The sequence below is a fragment of the Halictus rubicundus genome, unplaced genomic scaffold (assembly GCF_050948215.1).
Source record: "Halictus rubicundus isolate RS-2024b unplaced genomic scaffold, iyHalRubi1_principal scaffold0028, whole genome shotgun sequence".
Taxonomy (NCBI): domain Eukaryota; kingdom Metazoa; phylum Arthropoda; class Insecta; order Hymenoptera; family Halictidae; genus Halictus; species Halictus rubicundus.
This window is the reverse complement of record NW_027488569.1, coordinates 816,881-841,524: the sequence shown is the minus strand read 5'-3', so window position 1 is coordinate 841,524 and position 24,644 is coordinate 816,881. Positions and strand designations below refer to the sequence as shown.

The following is a 24,644-nucleotide window of genomic DNA, read 5'->3' as shown; positions in this document are numbered from 1 at the left end:
CACATAAGTTTCATCAAAATCGTTAGATCGTACAGTTCGAATTTGCGTAACCAGTTAGCTGTTGCAAGCTCTTTGAAAAATGTATACCTAAATTGGGTCGCAAAAATTAAGCGATGACGTGTGTACTCGTTAAACACAGAGTATGCGTGGCTGTTATAATATGGAATTAAGTAATATGACATATTTAAAACATCTTGAAGTTAACGAATATATTTTTTAGTTTTCGCTAAAATTGCAATTTAAACAACATACTGTAACTACTTCTTACGCATGACGAGCATACTCGTCATAACACAAAATATTGACATTTCTTCATGATAAGTATACTCGTCAAAAACAGCTAACTGGTTTAATCAATCCTTTATTTTATTACTTTTTGTGTAATATAAGATATTAGTATGATTTCTATCATACTATATTTCATTCAAGCTATTATTTTTAATTCGAATGATGAACAGAAACGCGAATGAAACAAAAGACACTATAGATAGAATGAATAAACTGTCAAAGTTCACCTGTTAACACTTTACCTGTGAGTATGACGAATGCGCGACCACTATTATACAGGGTGTCCCAAAAATGTTGTATTCCCTTGAAAGACGAGATTCTTGAGATCATTTGAAATAACGTTTTCCTTTGTGTAAATGTTCTCCGCGGCTTCGTTAAGGAGTTATTAACGAAAAACGCGGACCAATCGGATCGCGGCAACAGCGGTCGGGTTCCGGCTCGGCCAATGCCAACCCCACGCTCAGAGGGACCTATTGCCGAGCTGGAATACGTTCACTGTATCCGTGCTCTGATTGGTCAGTGTGTTTCGTTAATAACTCCTTAATAAAGCCGCTGAAAACATTTTCGCAAAGGAAAAAGTTACTTCAAATGACCTCAGGAATCACCCCCTTCAAGGAAGTACAACATTTTTTGGACACTCTGTAGTATCAGCGGGTGTCACACATTTGTGACTTTTACTGCCAACTCTCTTCGACGCATTCTTCGGATATCGTCGCCATCGTGTTCGATTATCGCGAAACCGAGACGTTTATTTATGGTACATAAGGAGATAAAAGTAGTCAAATTTCATCGACCATGATAGGTATAGTCCTTTTCATTTGTAATAAGTTTTTCAATCAGTTCAGACCGCGTTATGCAGTGAAATTTATTGTAAAATATTTTACGGTATAGTTTAAAAATCTAAATAATTTCGATACCTATGAAGAAAAATAAAATTACGAAAATAATAGGAAAAGGGACTAATGAAAAGAGCTTGAAAAGCATGCAGTGGAGCGAAAAAACGCAGTTATACAGCATTTGTATGCTCTTTTTGTAAAATACTTGCTTCAAATACTGAAACTTTATTGAATAAAACTTAATGAAACTACTTATCGTAATAAAAAGGTAAGTACGGTAATTACACAGAAAGCTGACGCCATCTTGGATTTCGATTTCGATGAACTGTAAATATGTTGTCAGGGACATGATTCTGAACAAAGATGAAAACAAAATGCTTAAAACCGATCTAACCTGCTGTAACAGATGCCGAGAAACAGAAAGACAGCGTCTGAAGCGTTCGCCCACTGACTGTATTGTGCAGTGAAGTATATAGTGATCCTTAACTGCTTAAGGACCATAAATATCTAGAAAAGGGGACCCTTCACTGATTTCAATGACTTTACAATATGTCATCATATTGTCATTCTGGACAACTTTTTCTATACGTACAACCGCCACTCGGTCTTGGTTTTTCAGATGTTTTATAAAATAATTCGGTCCTTAAGGGGTTAATAGTAGCACACGGTCTGTGTATAACGAAAAAATTCAATCGCGTTAAATCTGGTTATAGCGGTGGCCATTGTCGATGTCCAGGTCACCCAATCTAACGATTTTTAATTATATTTTACAATATATTAAGAATTCTTCGAGCCGAATGTGCTGGACAGCCGTCGTGATGGTACCATAAACATAGGCGCACGTCTAATAGCACATATTCTAATAAATTCGGTAGTACAGTGTTTACTCGATATATGCCCAAAACACGGGTCTAGTCACGGACATATATCGTCCAGGAGATACAGTGAATTCCCGCTATAAGTCAGTTGTGCGGTTCTGGCAACAGACATTTAGACGAAATCTGAGGTCCTCGCCGAACGTTGTATTTTAAATACATAGTGCATAATGGAAACGCAAATGTCACTATCAGTCTCATGTCATAAACCTATGTCATACTCTCGCATAGTGACAAGAAACGGACAGCAAAACTCGAAAGCCGTCGCCGCTGAGGAGTGTAACATAACATGGTCGGGTATGTCGGTGTGAGACCAGAAGACCACTACTAATCCAATTACAAAACTTCTTTATTTTTCATTATTTTTTTATCAGACTTCCACCAACATATTCGTGGCACTTTTCTGCTTAAAATGAAACCAAATATGATATAATTCCGATAGTATTTACTTGTGTAATGAACGATTAAAGTTACTTCCCATTACAATTACATTAACAGAAAATTAGTGTAAATATTATCCGAATTGTATCGCGTTTGGTATTATTTTAATCAGAAAAATGACACAAATATATTGGTGAAAGTCTTATAAAAAATTGATTTTTTATTTAAACGCTTGAGCTCACGTCACTCTTTCATCTTTCCGGAACACTTCGACTCTCCGTGTCTCTTTCTTTCCCATACGTTGTTCTTCATTGCGTCCGAAACTTTAATCGTTCATTACACAAGTAAATATCATCGGAATTATATCGGTATTACTATCATTAGAAAAAAAGCCACGAATATGTTGGTAAAAGTTTTATAAAAAAATAACGAAAAATAAATTAGTTTTGTTGTTGGATTAGTAGTGGTCTTCTGGTCTCACACCGATATATCCAACCGTGTTATGTTACACTCCTCGGCGGCGGCGGCTCTTGAGCTTAAGCCCTTCACGGGACATATCCCGCGGTGGTGAGGGTAGTTTCGATGATTTTTAAACACGAGGCTTAAACTGGCTTATAACGGGAAACTGGCTTTAAACGGCTTATCATTGTACTATTCTTTGATCCACGTGACCTTACACTTCTCGGCGACCGAGGTCTCTCGAGCTGCTGGGCCCCTCACGGGGTGTACACCAGCAGTGGGGATAGTTCTGGGACTATTATTGGCTAGGCAATCAGTAGGAGAATGCTTCAGACGTTGCCTTTCCCTACCTGGTTATCACTGTACAATACCAAATTTGATCTGCAATAACTGTCGGGTGATTCTAATAGACTTTGTCATTCTAAAACCAAATCCGAAAGCAGAATTGCTCTATCACGCAACGTTTTCGAAAAAACATTGATTTTTGTAAAAATGCATGATTTCGATGTAAAATGAGGTGTTACGTGAAAACTAAACATGCGAGAAAGTTCAGGTTTGACTCAAACGATAGGGGGGACCCTCTTCTAGATATCCACATCGTCAACTATATTTTTGTGTACTTTCTAATAGTTGTAAATGCTTGTCAAAGTTTAAAAAAGAGATGCCGCGGGTACTTCATACGCTCTATTTTTGTATTTATGCGAAAAATCCTTTATCTAGCAGGAATTTACTATACAGGTATGAATTCTACAGACATTTCTGACAAAGAAACCATTCGCGAAAAGTATTTGATTCGGTTAATATATGAGCAGGTCAAGAAAATATTCATTGACAGCTTGTCTGCCACGCGTTTGCGCGACGCGGCCATTGCAGCCTTTTCTCAACTCGCCAAGGCTGTACATATGCGTAGTCGACATTTATACCACTCAAATATGTCTTGAATACTTTTCTTGTCTTGCTCGTACTTTTATAATTCTGTGTAATGATTTGCAGCCAGAAAGATAAAAAAAAAGTATCCAAGACATATTTGAGTGGTACCAATGATGTCTAGACATAGGGACGGTCCTGGCCAGTCGGGAAAAAGCGTACAAGTTGTCAACGAGTATTTTCTTAACCTGCTCATATACTGAGGGAACCAAATACTTTTCATGAATGGTTTCTTCACCGGAAATGTCTGTAGAATTCACTCCTGTGTAATAAATTCCTGCTAGATAAAGAATTTTCCACATAAATACAAAAATACATAGAGCGTACGAAGTATCCGCGGCATCTCTTTTTTAAACTTTAACAAGCATTTACAACTATTAGGAAATACATAAAAATATAGTTAACTATATGGATATGTAGATGAGAGTCCCCTCTATCTTTTCACTCAAATCTGAACTTTCTCGCATGTTTAGTTTTTGCGTAACACCTAATTTTTTATCAAAATCATGCACTTTTGCGAAAACCAATGTTTTTTCGAAAACGTTGCGTGATAAGGCAATTCTGCTTTTGGATTTAATTTTAGAATAACAAAGTCTATAAGAAACACCCAACAGTTATTGCAGATCATGAAAAAAGTTTCAATTTGTTGGACTGTGTTATCATGTTGAGCACCTGTTGTAACAGATTATTTCAGTTTTAAGCATTTTGTTTACATTTTGAATTACTTTAGTTTAATTTCATTAATAAAGCTGTCAATTTTCCGGAGATACTAACAGTGATATGTTAAACATGTAGTACTTACCACAGTTGCGAGAGAAGGACTTAAGTCTAAATTAAGTACTATTCTGTATTTGTGCGCCAAAAATATTATTGATGTCGTAGAAGTCACTTTATAAAGGAATTGATGACTTGTTTCAGCAGCCCAAGAATGAGGTCTATTTTTTGGCAATACGGATACAATTTCCAATTCTTCTGCTTCCTTCTGTTTGGAACTTTGGCACTGAATAGTTATCAGAGTGTCTAAATGCTCAAACATCCATTGAGCTCTTACATTTCGAGATATCGGGAAACCTTTCTTCATTAACAAAAACACGGTCGTTGCTTCTAAAACAGTTCTCTCCTGTAATATAAAATCGTTTTATATAATAATTAAATTTCTGTTACAATTATAAGTGAGAAAAGTAACAATGCTCTTTCACGAGGAATCGTATAGCACAGTAGTCCCCCAAACTTACGTCCTAACTAGTTCCAAAGTACATAACATAAATCACAAAGTGCATAAGACGGGGTACATAAAATATTATACAGGTTGTCTCAAAAATGTCAGATCGCCTTGAAACGGGTGGTTCTTGAGATCACTTGCAGTAACTTTTTCGTTTGCAAAAATGTCCGCCTTAGCTTTGTTAAGGAGGGGTCAATCCATGGCAAATCGATCACTTTTCGACGTCACCATCGGCGATTTTGTTCTAAATGAAATATGTTGTCGTCTACGTGAAATTTGAGGGGGGGGGGGTTAAATCATCATTTTGCAGCTTTAGAATTTGTTTAAAAATGCAGGCCTTCGAAGTTTGTCATTTTTGCCCTTTTGGATAATAATTCAGGGTTTTATAGATTGCACGATTTACCAAACAACACAGATATATTCTGATTTGAATGTGTATTACAAGTGTTGGTGTCGCGATTGCATTGAGTGTATGTGTACAATAAAAGTATTGTTACCTAAGGTGCACGGTGTTGACGTACTAGCAACGCGGAGTGTAAGAGCAATTGTTGAATGCCAAATAGAATTATTACCGAAATAGCGGAATCTATAAGGTTAACTTGATTCGAAAGATACTCTACCCGATCTCACTGGAATTGACTCTTACGAATGCGGCACGACATGACTCTACGCGTGACTACACAATTCTAAAGCGAAGAGGATGAAAATGAATGGCTTCTATGCCCAAAAAATGAAAGGAGGTGTCTATTTTTATTATTGGGTCACGTTATCGTTTCCAATGAGTTGAAGGTTCGCAGCCGAGTCTCTGTTTAAAGTGTTAAAGGAAGGGTAACCACAATGTTTCATATCAGAGATAATCTTAACAGATTCCTAAAGGGAATTCTCTCAAGATTTCTACTGAGTGTCCCAAAATTCAATCAACTTCGTGAAACGGGAGGTTACTAGGGTCATTTGAAGCGACATTTTCCTTTGTAAAAATGTCTGCCTCGGCTTTGTTTAGGAGTTATCAGAGTGCGGCCACGGCGCGCGATGGCCGAAGAATCCGGTCGGTAGCAGGATCCACTGAGCGGGAGCGTTGGTGTTGTACCGCGGTGATACAGTGAACAAGAGAAGGAGCAGAAATGGATTTATAATAACACTGTCCAACATCAAATTTGATCTGCAATAACTGTCAGGTCAGTTCGGCTTGAGCCACCGTACCGATAGGACGTACTGTCTATTGTGTGTGAGTTCCATAGCGAGTTCCGAAGCGTTATTGTGTCGTTATAGTGCGTGCGTGTATACGTGAGCACGTGAGTGTTGGTACCCGAAGCTCGTGGGAGATTGACCCATAAGCGGAGGAAATCCCCGCCGAGGGAGGGTTTCGGACCTTTCCCCCTGGAACAAGGCCCAAATGTCCATAACTAAAGAAGTACCATCATCTCAAGTACAATCAAGCCGAAAGTCTTACGCCTCTACGGTATCTAACGGAGTTTTCCCAAAACGAGACTAAGCGAATATTACCGATTCAATAGAAGGAGCAACATTAGACGACTATATATGCGCTTCGTAAAATAATAAGCCTAAACGCCATACAGTTTATATCCCGGATAGCTAATAACAGAATCTGCATATACCTCGATACAAAGAACACAGTTACTAATCTACTAACAATCTGTAAGCAAATACAAGAATATTGAAGTCAATAACAATAAACTCAACATAAGACCATTAATAACGACTGCACAGCGGATTATATTATCTAATGTTTCACCATCGACCCCACACGATATCATCGAGGAGATTTTTAAAAATAATCATGTCAGAACTACCTCCAACCTGACCTTCATGAGAGCTGGCCTTCAAAGATCTATACACAGACAGACAGATCTATATTAATCCTCAAGATATTAACAAGATCCCAAAATCGTTCCTGGTCTCTTATGAAGAAACGCAATTTCGGATCTTCGTATCAACTGACACACTCAACTGTTTCCGTTGTAATCAAAAGGGGCACATTGCCAAGGCATGCCCGCAAAACCAAGAAACATACCATCCAAACACCGAATCATGTCAACACAGCAATTCCTCTGCACCCGACACACCACGTCTAACCGAAGAAACCCCCACTAAGGATATTCAACCACTGACCCCTGATACTCGGGACGAACTACAAGCAAATAGCAACCCAAAGACTGGTAATAAAAGATTATTAGCTTCCTCGTCGACTACGGTAAGTCTTAAAGATATCTGTATTACCGACTATGAATCTGCCCGGGCAACTTCCAAACTAGTGGATGAAGAACGACCCTCCACAAAATTACCATGCACAAAACACAAACGTATTAAACTATCTGAAAATACTACCAACAATATCAGTAAGGAAATCGAAACAATAAAAGAAAGTATTAATAACCTCTCATACAAACACCTTTTCCTGGAGAACTCCGCTGGCAGGGCAAACGCGTATGAAATAGCGCAAGAATATACCCAAGACGTATGCTATCGGTAGTATATCAAACATTAAGTGGGAGAAGTATAAAAAATAGAGTAAATCGTGTTATTAAAAAACTCAAAAACGGATCACAGAATCCAGACATAAACATTGACTCCGCCAGCAATACATCACGAAATGGTACTCCAGCGTCCACAGACTACGAATCTGAAGACAAATTTAAAGAACCACAAGAGTATTACATACAAACTACACTTCCAACCATACTACTGTAGCGGCTAGCTGGGCGCCGGAAGAGAAATCTTCAGCGCACCAGTACCAAGAAAGATTTATGGTTTGCACAGCATAAGACACTATTTGTGAGAAAACGTCTTTAACGATTTTGGCCACTTAGCGGACAGATGTGTCCTTGTAGTTCCTAGCGACGAACTCAATAGCGCAAGTGGACGCCATAAATTTTGGGTAGTCGAAGGGTCTCCAGCTTAGAGTGTCCTAGCGACGCATGCCTCCTTTCTATCGACCGGGAAAGCTGGGCCCGTTGACGTAAGCCAGCAGTCACGTACCGACTTAGCACTGGGCCCGGAAGACACCCCGCTGCATCACCAACATTCGATTTTAACGAAACGACGCGCTCACCCTTCTCACGCACGAGGGGCGTGGAACGTGGGCGTGTTATGCAAAATTCACTGATTGGTGGAAGCTCCGCGAAAGGACTTCCACCAATCAGTCGACAAGCGTTTTTGAAAATATCAATTGCAGTTAGAGTAGTAGTTCAGTTGTAGTTACAATCGCGCTAGTTGAACTACCCCGGACGCTGTCGCGACATCACTGTTTAATAAAATAAACGACTTAGTCATTTACCCTGATTTAGAACATTAAAAACATTTGAAGGCACAGTTCCTTCATTTGTAAACAATTTTGCCATGGCCGCATTCTCTAGAGTGCCAAAATTGAAAAATATTACATTAACTGTAAATGAGTACTGCAATCACAATTCTATATAATGAAAAGTGCTTACCAAGGTATATGCATTCTTTTTACATTTAATAAAGTAGATTTTTTTTACAAATTTCCAACTCTGGTTTTATTTCTTAATTGCATATAAAACTTCAAATTAACATAAAACAAAAACGGCAAAATATATCCTGAGATTCATGCATATTCGGATACATTACTTATTGTAGTTTAAGAATTTCATAGTTTCGTCTGCCACTTTTTGCGACTCTCAATTTTATAAACTTTTTAAGAAGTGTCCATACCTTTCCTTTAGGATCTATCGTGGAAAATTTGTTATTTTCTTTTTAAATTTATTAGTTGTATTGTTAAATTTCATTTTCTGTGAATAATGAACAATAAGTATACATTTGTAAATGGTTGTAAAAAATTTTGCCATTTGTTCGCCACAGTTACAGTGGCGAATTTACCGGGAAAGTTCAATATTCGTGTATATCACGATATTGTTAGTTTTATTTTGAATAATGTTAGTTTTACATATTGGATACATATAAAGAAAAATAAATACGCGCGCGTCGTACAAGAGACAAACGAAAAAGACACACACTCTCTGAATACAGCGGTCAAAAACAAAAGAAACTAGAACGAAAGAAGGTCCACGAATTTTCTGGAATGGCGCATAATTTGAACATTCCAACACTCCCCCTAATTCGTGGGCCGACGCAGAATAATTCTATTCGCAAGGTACATGTCTTACAAATAAGCTTTAAGCTCTCAATTACATAGTTTCAACAATTCAACGCATTTTACATGTTTCAGTTTTGGCAGTGATTTCGTCAGTATATCAGCTGCCATGTCATTCGTAGGTTTATATTCAACCTTAATATGCCCTTGTTCCTGGGCCTCTCTAGAAAAATGAAATCGTATGTCGATGTGTTTACTTCTAGCATGATATATATTATTCGTACACAACGCGATTGCACTTTGATTGTCGCAATATACTTGTGTCTCTTTGGAAACAAATTTGGACTGCTTCATATGCTTCAATAACTCTCGCAAGTATACAATCTCTTTCGTTACTTCCGAGAGGGCTATGTATTCCGATTCCATGGTGGAAAGCGCGACACATTTTTGCTTTTTCGTCGCCCAGCTTATCGGTGCTCCACCCAAAAACGTCACAAATCCGGAACTCGAATGTCTATCCTCAAGATTTCCACCCCAATCAGAATCTACATACGCTTGTAATAACTTATTTGTCTTTTCGTACTTAATACTATAATCACATGTCCCTCGCAGATATCTTAATACGTGCTTTGCCATTTTCCAGTGTATAATTCTTGAGTTTTCGCAAAAACGACATAGAAAATTTACCGCAAACATTATATCTGGTCTAGTTGTATTTGCTAAATACAATAAGCTTCCCACTAATTGCCGATATGGTTTTTCTTTCATTTCGTCGATTTCCGAATCTGTTGGTGGTTTCAAATCTTTTACCTGTTGGTTCACATTAGCTTCTAGAGGTGTATTCGCAGTTTTACAATTTTTCATATTAAATCGCTCAAGTAAATCTTCTATATACAAACTTTGATTTAACTTTATCTTACCCTTTTGACCTTGTCTTTCAACGCGAATGCCTAAGATATTTGATACTGGCCCTAAATCATTCATGGCGAATTGCTTCTTTAGTAAGTCTTTTACAACTTTTAACTTCTTAAAATCAGCAGAGGCTATTAGCAAGTCGTCTACGTAGATTATTATTATAACATCACTTCCATTTGAGTTATCAACGTATACACACGGATTTATTTCGGACTTAATAAAGTTAATACTTATCATATACTTATTTAATTTACTATACCATTCGCGACCTGCCTGTTTTAATCCATACAATGATTTCTGTAACTTACATACTTTATCTTCTTGTCCTTTCCTTACAAATAATATTGGCTGTTCCATGTATATCTCATCGGACAACTCAGCCTGCGTATAGGCCGAAACGACATCCATATGATGGACAAACATTTCATTTTCAACACTTATAGCCAAAAGTGCTCTCAACATCTCAAATCTTGCTACAGGCGCAAACGTCTCGTCATAATCCTGTCCTGGTATTTGTTGGTCTCCGCGTGCAACTAACCTGGCTTTAAATTTTTGAATACTTCCATCCTGGTTTCGCTTTATCCTGTAAACCCATTTATTCTTTATAACCTTTTTATTCGACGGTCTACTTACCAAACTCCAGGTATTGTTGCCCTTTAGAGTGTTGAACTCAGACTCCATAGCTTCTAGTCAGAATGATTTTTCTGACGAGCGCATCGCCTCCTCAACCGTTTTCGGTACTTTGCATTCGTGACATTTTGCAACATTAGCGCTATGATACAATTTTCGCGGTCTACCACGCCGTCCGGTTCTTTCCAATTTCGGTCGTCCGCAACCTCTGTTTCGTGGGGTAGGTTCCAACATTTGATTAATTTCCTGTTCTTCTCTTGCTGTTTCTTCCTCTTCTTCTTGAGAATCTTCAGGATCATCTTTATAGTTGTCTTCATTTATCATTTCATGCTGCTCTTCTTCCTTGTCCAGGTCCTCATACATGGGCTCTTTCGAATTCTCAATCATATCGTAGGTCAAATGTTCCAGTTCAGATTCTGGTTGCTTCTCCTTTTCGAAGTTCGTTGATTCTGGAATTTCTTCTATGAAACGTACATCTCTTCGTTTCACTACTTGGTTTGTTCCCTTTTTCCATAATCTATAAGCTTTTGCTTCCTGAGAATATCCGACTAAAATGTATTCTTCTCCTCTTGCTGCGAACTTGTTTCCTCTGTTATTTTTATTGAGTGCAATAGTTCGGCTTCCGAATGTTCTAAAATATCCTACGTATGGCTTCCTTTTGGTCCATATTTCAATAGGAGTTGCATCGTTTAACGCCTTGGTTGGGCATCTATTCCTAATGTATGCGGCTGCGCACACCGCCTCAGCCCACAACTCGTATGGTAAATTAGATTGCAACAACATACAACGCGCCATTTCTACTAGCGTCTGATTTGCGCGCTCAGCCACGCCGTTTTGTTGCGGTGTGTATTCCACACTCAACTCTCTTTGAATACCTTCTTGTTTTAAAAACTCATTGAAATTGCGAGATAGGTATTCTTTGGCATTGTCACTTCGAATCTTCTTTATTTGACGCCCTGTCTGCTTTTCAACGCGAGCTTTATACTCTTTAAATGCTTCGAAGATGTCAGACTTTTTCTTCAAAATTGCTACCTCAATGTATCTACTTTTGTCGTCAATAAAGGTTGCAAAGTATTTCGCTCCCCCTAGCGAACAGGTTTTAAATGGCCCACAAATATCGGTATGTATTAAATCTAAGACGTCGTTTTCTCTTCTTGTTGATTGCCTGAAAGGTTGCTGATGAATTTTTGCCTTCATGCATACTTCACATACTGGGTTTTCATTTTTCAAACACAATTCGTCTCTCAGTCCATCTACAATTTCTTTCTTTTTAAGTTTTCTTAAATCCTCGAAATTCAAGTGGCCCATTCTTTGATGCCATTTCATTAGATTCTTATTGCACTGTTGAGAGATCATAGCCGATTGCACTTGCTGTTCTTTTATCACATACAAGCCATCTTCCATCGTTGCTTTCATTACTGTTGATCCATCTTTGCGTCTCACGAGTGCATGATTTTCATAAAACACCACAGAATATCCATTGCTTGTAATACTCGACACAGATAATAAGTTGCTTTTAAATTCTGGAACATACATTGCTTGCTGTAATTTGATACTTTTTGTTTCTTTGGGAGTTTTTATATTTATGTTTATTTCTCCCTGTCCCTGCGAATTAATGCTATCTTCTGCTGCTGTATAAATTCTCGTTTTCTCATTGTTGTCCAGATTGTGGAACTTCTTTTCATCGTAGCACATATGTGTACTTGCTCCGCTATCCAAGCACCAAACTCCTGCTCTTCGTGTGGTAGTGCTGAAAGCAGTGGCTGTAAATGCATCCTGTGTCATTCTCTTATTTCCTAATTTTGCTTTTGATCTGCAATTTCTAGCAATGTGTCCTACTTTACCACATGTAAAACACTTAACTTCAAACTTCTTTCCTTGTTCATTGTGTGTAGTGCTTTTGTGTGTACCTTTCTTATATGAATTACCTCTACTCGACAGTAGTGCTTCTTCTGCGCCTCCTTCGTGTTCCCTTGTATTCTCAGCTCGTCTTGACTCCTCTTCGAGTATCTTGTTTCTTAATTCTTCTAAGGGTGGCATTTGCTCTCTTGATTCAATTGCTATACACAAAGTTTCATATTCATGAGGCAATGAATTCAACAACCAAATAGATAATAGATTTTCTGGCAATTTTAGCTCACATTCCTCTAGTTGTTCCGCTATGTTCATAAATTCATTTATGAACTGTGTCATGCTTTGATTTGAAGCTTTCTTTAGACGGTACAACTGCTTAAACAAAACGCATTGCCTCATTGGGCTTTTAGATTCATGTTTTTCTTTCAATACTTGCCATGCATCTGCAGAGGTTTCTGCCCTTTTGACATAGTTGTATTGGTCAGGTTGTACGCTGAGGATAATCGAATCCAGAGCTTTCTCATCGTTTATAGTCCATGCCTGGTAGTTCTCTGCAGGTTTTGTAACGCTTCCATCTACGTACCCCCATAATCCATTGTAGCGAAGTATGCTCTTCATTTGGATTTTCCATGTATCGTAATTTGCAGAATTTAATTTCTGAACTTGGTCTACCTTAGCAATATTCATTTTCGATTCTTTTTGTCGAACACGTGGCACGTAGGATAACCTTACTTTTTTTTTTTTTCGGTCACTATTCGCACATTTAATTACTCATATGTACTACCTGACTTTGAGTCTTCAGGGTCTCCTGGGCCCATAACCTGTTAGTTTTATTTTGAATAATGTTAGTTTTACATATTGGATACATATAAAGAAAAATAAATACGCGCGCGTCGTACAAGAGACAAACGAAAAAGACACACACTCTCTGAATACAGCGGTCAAAAACAAAAGAAACTAGAACGAAAGAAGGTCCACGAATTTTCTGGAATGGCGCATAATTTGAACATTCCAACAGATATGAAATACATTTCTTTTGCAAAACATGCGTATTAGGATGGAAATTGTTAATAATAATCATATAATAACCATTTTTATGCATAAACCAATTTTGCAATAATTATATATCAAACATTTTTATGTATTTTTAATTTGTTTTTAATATATGTTTTATAACTATTGAAAAAGTAATAAGAATGTAGGGATAGATCGAAATGTGCAAGATCACGAGAGTCAATGATTTTGAGTCGCAATCAAAGTACTGAGAATGACTCGGATAGCGAAGCAGCAGCAGCATGCTCGGATAGCATTTTGTTGAGTTTATTCATTTTATTCACTAGTATTATAATTTGTTTAAGTTTATTATTGTTAATTTTACATATGGTTCATTTATTATTAATTTTGTTCTAAACTTGTTAGTTTTTAAAAATAAATTTGTTAGTTTTTAAAAATAAATTTGTTAATTTTTAATAATAAATTTTTTTTTTGTTAAATTTATAAACTATGTTGGTAAATATAATTGTCTGTAAAAAATTTCCTCTATATATGCATTAATAACCGAACTACGAGAAGTGCCGAAAACAGGCGATTTGTCCGCAGTGTGCTGTGCCCCGTTCAGTGGCGTCACTCCGGCGGAGCGGACTGCCGTAACGAAAGGGTTAAAGCTATTTTTTTACAAGGAATTACAACCACAATTCTATCCGCAACATTAGATGTCAGTTCTCTCTTTGAAATAAGACTCCCTAAGAATGTAGGAATCAGGTCACAATTTTTAAACTCGAGATTAAAAATCAAGCAAACTATAGAGATTATATATTAATATAGTATATAAGTATAACATATAAATTATAAAATGACATATTTAATAATAAGTCTCGTTAAATTTATAATTAACGCTTTCAAAAACAAATTTAATGTTATAACTTTCATACGTTTCAAATCAGGTCAACTCTGATTATTAATTCAAATTCTGCACATCAAAATCTATAAAATCACATGTTTATATTAATTTCAACTCAAAAGTGACTGCAAAAATAGTTGTCCGCGTTTTTCACGTTTCAACCCACTGTGTGTCAGTGCCTCGATGGTAAATTTCGGTCGACTGTCGGTGCCTTGACGGATATTGTTTATACTACTATCTGTGTCGGAACAGTACCGTGTCGGACATGTTACGTGTCTGTGACGGTAGTATAAATTGGGCTTAATTCAGAATTCTCGACGATGAATATCCTGTACACTGTACACAGTGCACGCTGGAAACGTAAATGACCCTACTCGTTGAATGTTCCAACCCCGGGACATATAGACTAGGGTGGACCTTAGTTGCTCTTGTGCAAAATTTTTTTTTAAATTCATTTGATGCGACCCTTGCAATCTGTTCTACCCGGTAAAAAACTAATTCCCTCCAAATTTCAAGTCGATCGGACAAAGGGAAGACGTGTCGCAACGAGTTTGTTTATGCAAAAAATTTTAATTTTGCGAAAAATGAAAAAGTACACATTTTTTCAATCCCACTGGTCATTAAACACTATTTTAATGTAATATTCTTATTATATCAAAGCAAAAATTAAATTGTTTAATGAATTTGTTTAAGCAAAATTTTTAATATTTATTTTTTAAATATAAAATTTGATCTCACATTAATATAAGGAAAAGTGGATAATAATAAGAGTATAAATAATTTTTAAAAATCTGTACTTAATGTTGTTTTATCAATTTTTGGGTATTTTTCCCTATAATCGGTTACAATTTGTGATATGAATTGTTTTTCTTCTTCGTTTTTGCATAACGTTAAATTATAATCTTTCATTAATTTTACTGCTCTTTCTGCAACGTCATTCACAACTTCTAATTTTGTTATAATACCTATCGCTTCGGTATAATTATTATTAGTTTCCCATAGTGCTGGATCAATTAAAAGAAAATCTGAATTTATATTGAACCGTTTGAAAAAATTATTTGATTCAGATGATACGAAATGTTGTATTTCCAAATTCGCAAGATTTTTAATTTCTATAGTCGTTGTCATGTATCTCTTATAATTATTATTATTGTTTACATTTTGTAGTGCTTGCACCATCGATCTTTTTGTTTCTACTGAAACTTTTTTATCAAATAGCGCCGCATTCTCCGGTGACAAGTACCATAAATGGTTCACAATTTTTTTTAATGCCACATCGCTTATTTCTTCGTTAACATTTTTGTAATGAATTATATTTTTGATGAATTCTAGATCTACACGTGGCGCCATAGCAGCCATTGGGGTTAAAATCCACGGCTCAATATAAATGTTAATTAGAAATACACATGTATCTCTAATGCTACTATACTCTTCCTGGTTGAGAGCAAATTCGTTTCGAAAAATAAATATTTTTAAAGTGTATATTATTTTAGCCATCCACCTCGCATGGTGAAGTGCGCCAGGCATTTTGAATGAAATGCCACCCAAAGGAATCCCCCCAAGAAAAATTATTGCTAATTCTAAAAGTTCTTTGTAGTCATCTCTTGGGTGACTCATTTTTGTGTAATTTTTAAAAATTTCGATTTTTTTTTGTATATCATTAATATGTTTCAGAACGTAATCGTCGTGCGTTCCCGGGATGTAATTATTTTTATTAATTTCAGGACAACTATTTTGAAATTTTTTAAAAAGTTGAATATTCGGGCCTGTTGGCGACCGTTTGGCGCGCTCATAGCTCTACTCCATAATGTAATAAACCAAAATATTGACAATATTGTTGAAACTTTCAAGTAAAATTTCTTATTATACAACCAAAAGATGATGTTTTTATGTTATAACAGTAACTCTTATCATTAAAACATAAAATTTGAGTTGCATGTAAAATTAAAGGGAAATTACTGAAATTTTCAAACTTCAAACCGATTGCGACACCCTTTCCTGTTGTCCAATTGAGTTCTTCTTTTGCAGAACTTATTTTTTTTTTATCTGGAACAGATCTAGGGGGTCGCATAAAAAAAATCAGATGGTCGAAAAATAAGGTCCACCCTAATATAGACACATAGGGTAAAGAAGGCTGAAAAAATATCTTTCTCTCATACAATGTTGCACGTGGAAAAGGATAGCGAAGCTCGAGAGCCGTCGCCACCGAGGAGTGTAACATAACACAGTCGGATATATCGGTGTGAGACCAGAAGTCCACTATTAATCCAATTGCAAAACTTCTTTAATTTGCATTATTTTTATGAGACTTTAACCAACATGTTCGTAGAATTTTTCTAATGATGATATAATTGCTATGATATTTGCTTGTGTAATGAACGATGAAAGTCTTCCCATTACAATTACATTAACGGAAAATTAGTGTAAATATGATCCGTATTATATCGCGTTTGGTATCATTTTAATCAGAATAATGCGACAAATATACTGGTGAAAGACTCATAAAAAAATAATTAATAATAAAAAAGTTCAAGTTTTGATTTAACCCTTTGCGGTCGTATTATGTAAGTTTATACGTAGGTGTCATGCTGGTCGGAATTAATTTTCGTTGAACGAACAGTAATACATAATATGCAAGATTATGAAGGAAAAACAAACTTTATTACTTCTTTTTTAAACTTTAGATATATGTAACACAATAATATTTTTTAATTTTATGTAAGAATTATATTTTATAGTTCTTCATCGTGTAGTATCTTTCAAAGCAGTCTCGAATATGAAGCCCTGGTTTTCGAGAACATGTGTCGCAGAAATAATTAGTTTGGCGTCTTCCGCCCTTAATTTTTCTGTTTGAACATACAAAACAATCTCTTTACATCTTTATAGTGCCACAAGATATGTAGTTCGCCATTAAGCCTTTCCTCTTTATCCGAGGACGATGGTCTTCCTGATTTTGAAGATACTCCATCACGAAAATCACCTACAAGTTGTTCCACCAATTTTCGGGCGAACATAAAATGTGACATAGGTATCTTGTTTTCTCTTCTAACTGACACCTTATATAAGATGTAGCTATTGATTGCGCATACCTCTAATCCCTACAAAAAATTTTTCTCCACCATTTACATGATTTTCTCATAAAACAATATGAACTTGCATATTGGTCAGCCTTACCCACACCTCCCATATAATTGTAATTTATAATAACTTTTGGCTTGCTAATGTTGACGGTGCTACCTCCTTTTAATATTCTTTGTATAGTTTTTATACCCAAAGTATCGTAGCTGCTTAATATGGTAACAATTCTCTAATCCTTTCATGCTAATAATAAAATATCACCTGATCAATAGGCAGCAACATTATTATTTTTTGTTACAGCTGGTTTTTTAATCACATCTGGAATATATTTTCTGTTTGTTTGAATGGTACCAGTTAAATAGCACCTTAGTTTTAGAAGCTCCTGCGCTAATGGTATTCGTGTAAAATATCTATCTGTAAAGATATGATGTCCCTTTGCCTTACGATTTGCGGTCAATAACTTTTGGTATAGTTGTAAAACAATCCTTGAACTTACTGGGAGGTCTAGACGTATTAGACATCCTGTACTAACGCTCCCATAGTAGGGAAGCACAGCATATATGTATCCTGTACGTGAGTCTGATAACACAAATATGGATTCCCCATTTGGTGGGCTTATTTGGATTGTAAGTTAAGAAACTAATTTTGCCCTTAAATTTAACAATAGATTCATCGATTGATATTTCTCTATCCTGTGTAAAATGGTCTTGGAATTTACCATCAATATAATCAATAAAATTGCTCACTTTCTGGATTCTCATCGTTATATTTGGATTTCCAGAAACATTTTCATTCAAATGTAACGTCTAAAATATTTGAAGAAATCTTTCCTTTCGAAATATATCTCTAAAAAATGGTATGTTTCCAACATGCTCCTTAGTCCAATAACTTTTCATATTAGGAACCGGTATAGTAGCCATGTTAAGGATTACACCCAGTTATTCCAAGTTGTTCGTTCAGATAAGCTCTGCTGCTCTATTTTATTTTTGGCATATTTATTTCTTTCTAGTACAATTGTTTCAAGCAGTGTATCTGTGAAAAAGAGTCTGAAAAAATCGATAGATTCCGTGCAATGAACAGGTACATTAGGTCCAACAATCTTAGATCCTGTTGAAAAATTAGTTTTTAATTGAGTCTGGTCTCTGTGCGTAACATATCTCGAAACAGTAAAATCATTTATACCACTATTCTCATTTTCATCATTTTCATCATTTTCTTCTACTTCACTATCGCTGGAAATTTCCAATTGCATCACTCGTCGCTTCACTGGAACTATGTCACTATCAGAATCACTAGTATAAATATTTTCAAAATAATCGTTATCACTGTCTATGTCGAAGTCAGCATTCAAAAAGTCAAAATAAAATTCGTCATCGCTACTTTCAATTTCACTAATTTCACTAAACACAATTTGTAAAATATTATTTTGAATTCTATGTATCTCCAAAGCTTGTTGACTTAATATATATATATAAGATATGATATAAGATAAGAAGTAAACAGCTTTAGTGGCTGAGAGGAGACATACGACCGCAAAAGGTTTTAAAGGCTTGAGCTCATGCCAGTCTGTCAACTCTCCCGAACGCTTCGACTCTCCGTGTCTCTTTCTTTCCCATACGCTGTTCTTTTTTGCGTCCGAAAATTTAATCGTTCATTACACAAGTAAATATCATCGGAATTATATCAAATTTGGTATCATTTTCATTAGAAAAATGCCACGAATATGTTGATGAAAGTCCCATAAAAAATAATGAAAAATAAAGAAATTTTGTTACTGGATTAGTAGTAGTCTTCTGGTCTCACACCGATATACCTGACCGTGTTACATGGCACTTCTTGGCGACGACGGCTCTCGAGCTTCGGCCCCTCACGGGGTATCCCCCGCGGTGGTCTGGATAGTTCAGGAACCTTTAAACGTTAGGCTCATAGGGACTTATATCGAGAATTCACTGTATATCCACTGTATATCGGTAGTGGGGATAATTCTACGACGGCTAACTCAGAAATCTCGACGACATAAATCCCGAATTCACTGTAATATGTATTATACAATGTTTTGATGAAATCTGAATGAAATTGTAGAATGCCATTTAATGGGTAGAGAATTATATACTATAATATAAAAAATAATTTATAATTTCAAATCATTATCTAAAAAAGTGAGAAGTATTTTTATAACTATTAGTTATTAATTATTATTTGTTATGTTCACACATTGGAATTGCCAAAAAATGCTTATTCGACAGGAATCGAACCCTAAACTCCTCTTTGGTGAATTGAAAACTAGACTTCTTGGTGACTTGCACAGTGTCGTTGCAAGATATATACCACCATTTCCATTCCTCCTTTAACAAAAGTTTATGGCTTATATCCATAATTGAACATTAAGAAATATGAAACATTCCATTATGTTTATATCTTTAAAATTTACCAAGTAACCAAGCGACTAATATTTCACATACATTATACATCATTAAAGGTTTGTATACTATTATCGTACAAAAGTACGATATCTGTATGTTACGATCGATGTTGAAATCGATGTTGAACAGTTGGGATTCTTCCCTTGTTAGATATAATTGAATTTATTTGAAAAACATATACGTATGCTCTCAGAAAGAAGACTATCTTAATGATTTAAAATATGTATACGCATTTACTAACAATAAGTATGAAGTCTACACTATTATTACGTATCACTATAATGTTAATAATAAGAGACATTTGTGTATCCTATACTACTCTACTATGCAAAATGTAAATGCAAACAATGATTTTACTTATAATGTTTAAAACACTATAAAATTTATAGTACTTTAATGAGTACTAGTAAATAATATAATTATTATTTACTCTTGTAAAGGTATTTCATCTATATCAGGCCTGTTGAACGATGGCTTCTGAAACAGATGTGGCTGCTTCTCCTGTTCGCCTGCTTGATGAATCAGTCCCCACCATGTCCTCTCTGACTTTTCCTTCGGCACAAGGCCCACACTGCTGCATCGGCAGGCTACTCACCACTACTACATACTACTACTACATATTTATGTAGAAGGAAAAGTTGGAGTGGAGATGGTGGGGACTAATTCGCCAAACAGGCGAAGAGGAGAAGCAGCCACATCTGTACCACGAGCTATTGTTGAGCAGGCCTGATCTACATAAATTGTCAACCAATTGCTCTTTGTATAATATCAATACTTCCTAAAGAGTAGGATATTTTAAGGCTGTCCTTTCACCTATATGAATTCTTTATGATCTTCAGATTTAAGTTTTGTAATAGTTTTGCAATTTTGTTCTTTTTTTATTTAAAAGTGATAAAAATATAAATCATTTTTAGCAGTTTTATTAAATCCCGATATTGCTCAACAGCATCCTAAAGGAATTTAAATTACCTAATTCAAAATACCTAAATACAATTGAGGAGCTCAGGGCAATAAACGGTCAGCTCGATTTAGACATGACTGCCCACTTAGATTTTCTAATCTTACAGAGCAACAAACAGTCAGAGCAACTGTAAACATTCGGGGCAACAAACGGTCAACTCAATTTAAATATGACTGCTCACTTAGTTTTCACTCGTTCGGGGCAACATACAGTCATACAAACGTCTCATGATGTGATCGTTTGTTGCATCGAAGTTTGTTGCCCTGAACTCTTCAATTTGTCTCCTGAAATTATATTTGGGGTAGTGTTAACTAGACCCATTATTATATTTGGCTTATACTTATGCTTATGTATATTATCAAATATGTTTCCTTTGTATCACCGATGAAGTTATAGCACAACAAAGTTAAAATTAAATTGTGTTCTAATGTTAAGTCTATTTACTTTACAACAATAAACACTTAGAGAGTTCAGAAACCAATCAGTACAAGTCCGTGAGCATGAAAACTGAGATAATTAGGTCTAGATTAGTAGTATATCAATGTATATAAAAATTTAGAGGAATATATTCATTAGCAGATACCATACAAAAAACCTTAAGTTCAAAAGAAAATAAAACTAAATAGCTATTGGTGAAACAAACAACAAAAACTAAACTATCATGACGTAAGTTTCTACATTATCATTGAAATACATATTAATAAACATACAGTGGCGGCCATTTACTTACATACAAATCATATTTTACATTCCAAATTACTTATAGCCTCCTGGAAAGCTTGCAAAAATGTCTAAACTATGTTTTTATAAAGTTTGTACCTTTGTTTATAAAGTGTACATAATGTTTCAGTTGATTCTCTCTGTAGGTTTGAATATCAGCGGTGTAAACAACTTTTTTCTGTGTCTGTTGAACAGTTGAGATAATTAGAATTTTATAAAATGACACCAGATGAACGACATGAAGTAGAAATGCCTTGTAAAGTTGGAAAAACATTCCGAAAGATATCTAAAGAACTAGGAATATCTGTGGAATGGCTTGCTGTCAAGCAATCCGACATATTAAGTATTATGGAACTATAAATAATATTCCTCATAAAAATAGAACACGAATAACAAATGCTAGAACTGATCGCATTATTCATCGCTTATCTGAAGCGAAAGATTTTAAGACAGCCATTGACATTGATAAAGAAATAATACCAAACCTCGACAAAAATATTAGTGTGAAAACAGTTCGCTGTCGGTTAAATGAATTTGGATTAAAAGGAAGGATTGCAAGAAAGAAGCCTTTTATTTCAGAGAAAAATTGTTGTGCAAGAATTGCTTTTGCAAAAGATCACATCAATTGGACACGAGAGCAGCCTAAGGTAATTTCTACAGATGAGTAAAAATTTAAGAGACTCTGATCCGATGGCAAAACTTATGTTAGGCGTTGCATTGATGAGGAATACCAAAAAATTGTACAAAATCAGCAGTCAAAGGAGGTGGTGGATCAGTACTTTTTTGGGGTGTGATGTCCATAAATAGTATGGGCCCTATCCATCAAATATAGGAAATCATGGAACGTTATGTTTATTTAAATATAGTACAAGAGGTATTGCTACCATATGCAGAGAGATGCATTAGAAATGACTGGGTCTATCAAAACAGTATCAGATTGATTGATTCTATGCCACGGAGATATGCAGCTGTGATAAGACAGAAAGATCTGGCTACTATATGAATATGAAAATATACAAATTACTCACTTGCACGTAAGTAGTTGACCGCTCCAAAAATGACTGTTCAAAGTATAATATTTAAAAATTTGTTAAATCATTCAAATAAGCAAAATCGTTTTTCGTATTACATAAAAGAAAGTTCACATTTTATAAAAATATGATTCCTATACTTTTATGAACTTTCTAAAAGAATACAGATAGTTTGTAAATTAAAATACTACCTGTGTGTAATTATATGGCCGCCATTGTACGCATAAGATTATAACACAGATTATATTTTGCTCACCATTATTATATTCAAATGAATTTTGTTCTTTATCAGATAAATATTTCGAATCACTATCAGAAAAAGGTCCATTTTCCAATGGTAGAAATGATGTACTTTCATTTATTTTACTCGCCTTGTATGTGAAACAACATATAATTATGCCAATTACTTATTACGTTATAAATACAGCATATCATTGTTTCTTAAACAATCAAAAAAACAAAAAGGTAAATTGCACTGATTATCCCTCGAATAAATTTGTTCAGCTGCTCAGTGGTCAACATATGTATGTATAACCTCTATAGTGAATTGTTTACGTTCAAAAATATTGATAGCAACTGAAAATGTTGATTATAAAGAATTTCTCGAACTATTATTTTCGCAGAAAATTGGACTTATGTACACTTATTAGTTTCTGAGCCCATTTATAAATAGTTATTATGAATATCTAACATTTTCACAAACTTTAAATTTACTCATAGTTATGAGAAAGATATAAAAAAGCATTATTACTTATAAATTATAAAAGAAAGTATAATATATTTATTGTTCTAGATGGATAAACGAATACAACGGTTTAATAAACAAATGTTTTATTACCTCATCTTTTGCACAAGCCATGATATTGCTGACGTGTATATTTACATATCAACTGTCACAATTTTCGACGAGAAAAAGGCATTACTACACTATAAGTATTATTACTGCGTAGAATTGTTCAAAGGTCATTTTATCACTTATTGCTTTCAGTTGGATTATTTGCTTATTTCTTCACTACAACGTAACCTTAAAATTTTTAAAACATAACACCATTAAAATTACATCTCATCTAAAATTATATTGTTTAATGAAAAGTAATAATTATAATTACAAACTGATTTGTTTTAAGCAATGACTTCTATTCTGTAAAAGAATACTTTCAAAGCAATACACAAAGAAAGGTGTATACATAACATAAATTTCAGTACTTAGCCACCGACGAGATATTTAGAAAGACTGCCAGCTCCCGTGTTAAACTGCGAGTCTCAAAGTGGGAGCCAGGTGGGTGCTGGGAGCGGTCGGTAACGGCCCCAATCACCGACGAGATATATATAAACAGAGAGGAATGAGAGTGCTCACGCCCGGGTTTTCGGCGTTCCCGATATAGTGCTGACATCTGCTCAGCCTTAGCATGGCACAGAACCGGTCAGTCTTTCCTGGAACAGAACCGGTCAGTCTTTTAGCATGGCACAGAACCGGTCAGTCTTTCCTGGGACAGAACCGGTCAGTCTTTTAGCATAAAACTGAACGCACATTATTTTTTTAACCAGGATTAGAACGTACAGCTTAATTGTTGTACATGAAATATGTAACTAACATGTAAATCTTGTGTACAAAATCTCTAATTAATATAAATTAAGAATAATATTAATTGTAATGATACGTATTTTATTTTTTTTTCCAAGTTTGTAGTTGCAAACTTTAGTTGTAAAAAATGGAAAATCCGGAAAAATTCGAACAAATACAGATCTCACATCGAAGTTTAAAAGCGACCAAACTGAATATTAATTTAATAATGAGCTATTGTCATCAACACTATCTTAAATTTTTTCATATATATAGCTACTGTTATTATTAATTAAAAAAAAATTTCTTTCATGAATAAATATTTTTTCCACCTCAGCACCATAAGATTTTTACTAGATGACTTTAAAAACACATTAGAACTATTTTTAAATAATTTTACTCGAAAACATTCTAGTTTACTCTTTATTTCACCGTTCTACTAATTTTTTATGGGCTGCATTGCAGCTCTGTTTAACACCCCTTTACAACCCAATACCATGGTACCATC

The 24,644-nt window shown here is 35.2% G+C and overlaps 1 protein-coding gene across 4 annotated transcripts in view; it reads right to left on the bottom strand.

The window, feature by feature from the left end:
- The window catches only part of LOC143363220 (KICSTOR complex protein SZT2), a 281,412-nt gene extending 257,581 nt beyond the window's left edge, over positions 1-23,831 (bottom strand). For all 4 annotated transcript variants that reach the window (XM_076803815.1, XM_076803817.1, XM_076803816.1 and 1 more), the window contains exons 1-3: positions 23,682-23,831; positions 23,411-23,596; positions 4,569-4,886 (exon numbers count right to left, since the gene is read on the bottom strand). In XM_076803815.1, the coding sequence (XP_076659930.1) occupies positions 4,569-4,886; positions 23,411-23,431 (339 nt within the window). In that variant the 5' untranslated portion in view covers positions 23,432-23,596; positions 23,682-23,831. The remainder of the gene's footprint in view (positions 1-4,568; positions 4,887-23,410; positions 23,597-23,681) is intronic.
- Positions 23,832-24,644: the final 813 nt, after the last annotated feature.